Raw genomic sequence first — 3,962 nt, 5'->3', positions numbered from 1 at the left:
AGGAGCCCTGATGTGAGAAATGCCCCTGCATTTCATTTACTGCCCGGCCTGGTCTCAATGAAAGGCTGCGAGACCTTTGGCTATTGTCCATGACCGTGTGTGACAGTGGGATGTTTCTTAGTCTTCCATGCACAAATGCAGGAACAATGAGCAAAGCAACACACAAAAGCCTTCATCTGTTCACTTGTCCTTTGTGTGTGTTTTCAGCTTGAATAATTAAAAGAGCTGTCAAGTATGCATTTTTCTTTCTTTCGAGGAGGCAGATGGAAGGAGCAGCATTCAACCGGATTGTGGAGTTGTGTTTAAAATGAATTGACATGCAACTATTTGTTATAAGCAAAGCTTGAGAAGCTTCACCGGGGTTGATTAGAAGACAAGTAACGCAAAGGAAGGAGGCAAATGATCTTTTGTTCCCTTGAAAGTTTATTTTAAAACAATATATTATAATGAAAATGGGCATTACCATCCCATGGAATGTAAACAGTTCATTTAAATTATATATAAACAAACATGAAACGAAAGCACAACACAATATACTGTTTTCCCACTTCGAAAAAACAAAATAAATAAGTTTTAAGTTAACAAAAGGCAAAAGCGTGTCTTTTCACAAGGCAAAAGGATGAGAAACAACATCAACAATAATAATAAAACACAACCTACGGACATCAGAACTCACAGTTCATGTTATTTGCAAATGACAATTTTCGCCTCTTAAATAAAAGATAAGAGTGCAAAAGACGAAGGCCATGGTACAACATGACTTCTTTCCGGTACATTGTTACTTTCACATTCATGTTGGCTTGCATATGAACATTTTTGACTCTTCCTTGTGGATATCTCTGACTGTTATTATTGAGAAGGACTGATACAGGACAGTGGAGTGTTTCAATAGCACTTTAAAATGATCCTGAGATTCCAACAGTGAGACTCTGTGCAGCTGGTCTTCATTAAAGCTAAGAGATAGCTCGTGCAAAGCAGACAAATGGGCTCAAAGAAACAAACAAAAAAGCCTTACCTACATTGTTCCTTCTTCGAAATGCATACAAAACACAACTGCAAGCAATGCATAATACAAAAAAGCAATAAATAGTTTTTTTTTTTTTTTTTTTTTTTTTTTTTAAAGAACTAGGTTAAACTACTCAGTAACACTGTCCATTTAAAAATGCCTTAACTAAAGGCTACAGTATGTATGTTCAGGGAGCGGGTTAGACGTTACACTAGATGTATATACTCTAAGTTGCTCGGCTTTGGTTAGACTACAAATAGGCGTCTTGGGAAAGTTCATCCTACAGACAAAACACTGCAGAACAATTCCCGATACAAATAAACCTAAAGTGAAGTTCCCACTGCACTTTCGAACTGGGTATACAACAGTATACATTGCCAACAAAGTTCATGAACTATCACTCTTATGAGTCAAGTGCAGAGAAACATCTGCACGAGTGAGCATGCACAATATGCACAGGTAATGCGCTCTAGTCGTCTGAGACAGACAGACGGCTGAAGATGGGCAGACGCTTGCCCTCGATCCCGGGAGAGTCGCAGTCGCTCAGGCTGCTGGAGCTGGTGTAGTCGTCCTGGTCCGAGAGCGAGTCCGCAGAAGCGCTTCTCTGCAGAGCCGATGTGAGCGCGTACGCAAGGTTTCGCACGCTCTCCGAGTCGCTGATGGCGTAGAAGCTCCCGTTTGCTCCCAGATCTGTGAACGGGTGGCCGTGCTTTAGGGTCCCGGGCTCGGGGAACAGAGGAGAGAGCAGGTCGGGACTCCCTGTGGATGGAGGCGGGGATACAGACGAGGATCGGGAGAAGGCCAAGGCGTCCGGGACGGCGTGGAAACCACCGAGAGTTTGACGTTGCGAACCGAGAGTTTGGCGTTGCGAGGAGAAGCCGCTGAAGCTCACGCTCTGGCGGAGCAACTGCGGTCGCTCTCGGATGCTCTTCTCTCCGTGTGTGTTCTCTGAAACGCCTTGCTGCTCGTCCGCGTTGTGTATGAAGTGGCAGCGGGCACCGTAGGGGCAGAAGCCGATGGTGTGGAAGGTGCGACACGGTTCGGTCTTGTATTTGGGATGCCGGTTGAGGCCTCGTAGCTCGTCCATGCCGTGTGCGAATTGGCATTTGGACCCGTACTTGCAGGTGCCGCTTTCCTCGTACGTCCGGCAGAGCTCCGTCTTGTAGCGAGTGGACATGGGCGCAGACTTCGGGGAGGACAGAGAGCTGGTGCTAATGTTTAGGCCGGGTGGTGGAGGAAGAGAGCTGGCCGTCGGGCTCTCGCAAGCGTTCACGTGACCCTCGATCATGCTCACGGACCGGTCCACTCTGAAGGGGATCTGGTTCAGAGAGGAGCGAGGCAGCTGATGCTTCTGCTCGCGGATCCAGGGCTGGGTGATGGCCGGCAAAGGCCACGGGTTGCTCTCGTTGCTGTTGAATTTAGAGTTGGGAAGAGTCACCGGGCACAGGGAGTGTCTGCGCTGGAATCCCACCACGCGCTGTTTCTGTGTGGCATCTGTGAGGTCAATACCACGGAAACTCTGGGAACACAGAGAGAGAGAGACTTTAGTATACTAGTTTCAGAACTAAATGCATGAAGAAACACAAACCATTGAAGGGTATGTTCACACAAAAGAATGATTTGGGTTGTCAGTTGGACCCAAAAGAACATTAGATCCCATTGACGTATATTGCATGTACAAAAAAATACTTTTTTTTTTGGTTTTCAACAGAAGACAGAAAGTCACCCAGCTTTGAAACAACATTGGGTAATACTTCATTTTACAGTGTCCTTGTTACATATGTTACATAGTAATAACAGTAAATTATGCATAATTACATGCAACTAACCCTCAACTGAATCCTAATCCTACCCTAACCCTATAGTAAGTACGTGTAGTTACTTAATATTACTCAGTACTTAAATATATAATTACACTGTAACAATGACACCTTAAAATAAAGTGTAACTCAACATTGCATTGAGTAAATTATGACTGAACTGTCTCTTTAAAAGTGCTGTTTAAATGCTTAACTTTTAAGTTCAAGAAACAAAGTTCATATTCTTACCTTGCAAAATTCATCATCCAACTCAAGGAAGGGTGTGAGGAAATTTGACGGCATTTTCGAGATGCCTGGTTGTGATTCTCTATGTGCAGTTAAGGATCTGTTGAACTGCTCAACAACGGATGTCAAGTTCTGCTTCTGTTACAAACACACTGTTGGAATCTCATTTTATAAGCCGAAACTTCTAACCCCGCCCACCTTCTGAAGAGGCGTGTCTTAGAGTTCGGGTCATACCCTTTCAAGAGTGAGGGAAGTTTGCTTCTGTGTAGGGCTTCACAAAAGAGCAAACTCAAACTTTAGTGCATCTCAGATGAGGTGTAAATTATTTTAAAAATGGCTGGATCTACATGTAAAAAGTTTAGTTGACTTCTGAAATAGCTCTAAACATGGTTATTAGGAAACTAAATTCCTTTAGGTAACCTTTTTTACAGGCTAAACTTTTTTTAATTTCAGTTAGAGGCAACATTTCTCATTTTCACTTTAACTTGATGTACTAAAATAACTAAGCAAAAATAAAACTGAAATAAAAATTAGTATAACATCAAAAACAACTAAATCACAAAAACTGAAACTAAAATAAAAATGAAATGGGGAAATATAAAAATTATACTAATTCAAAATATTAATTAAAAACTAGTGTATCAATGATATTAAAATAATACTGGCTCTATGAGCATATTAAAAGTTGTTTTTCAAAGTAACCATTCGTATCAGAGCTATTGTTTTGAGAAAATAGTTTTATCAGTCTTACATGAACTCACACCGGCCTTTAATTTGAGCCTTTATCTTACAATTCCCTGAAAAATCCTTGAACGTTTGTGTAAATATTTGAACTAAAATCTCTCAGAATTGTCTTTGATTCTCAAGTTAACATTGGGTTCGGTGTCTGCAACTTTGAAATGAATATTAGC

General features: G+C 41.8%; 1 protein-coding gene across 1 annotated transcript; it reads right to left on the bottom strand.

The window, feature by feature from the left end:
• Window positions 1-403: 403 nt before the first annotated feature.
• On the bottom strand, window positions 404-3,209 carry LOC311089177 (mRNA decay activator protein ZFP36L1). The gene is made up of 2 exons (XM_084123668.1): window positions 3,055-3,209; window positions 404-2,525 (listed from the first exon to the last, which is right to left on the bottom strand). The coding sequence occupies exons 1-2, from the start codon at window positions 3,106-3,108 to the stop codon at window positions 1,476-1,478; spliced, it is 1,104 nt and encodes a 367-aa protein (XP_083979794.1). The 5' UTR covers window positions 3,109-3,209; the 3' UTR covers window positions 404-1,475.
• Between the last annotated feature and the right edge of the window lie 753 nt (window positions 3,210-3,962).

This window comes from Abramis brama (genome assembly GCF_963993115.1).
Source record: "Abramis brama genome assembly, chromosome: 9".
In the NCBI taxonomy this organism is placed as follows: Eukaryota; Metazoa; Chordata; class Actinopteri; order Cypriniformes; family Leuciscidae; genus Abramis; species Abramis brama.
Note: the sequence above shows the minus strand (reverse complement) of the source record. Positions and strands in the feature narration are given on the sequence as shown.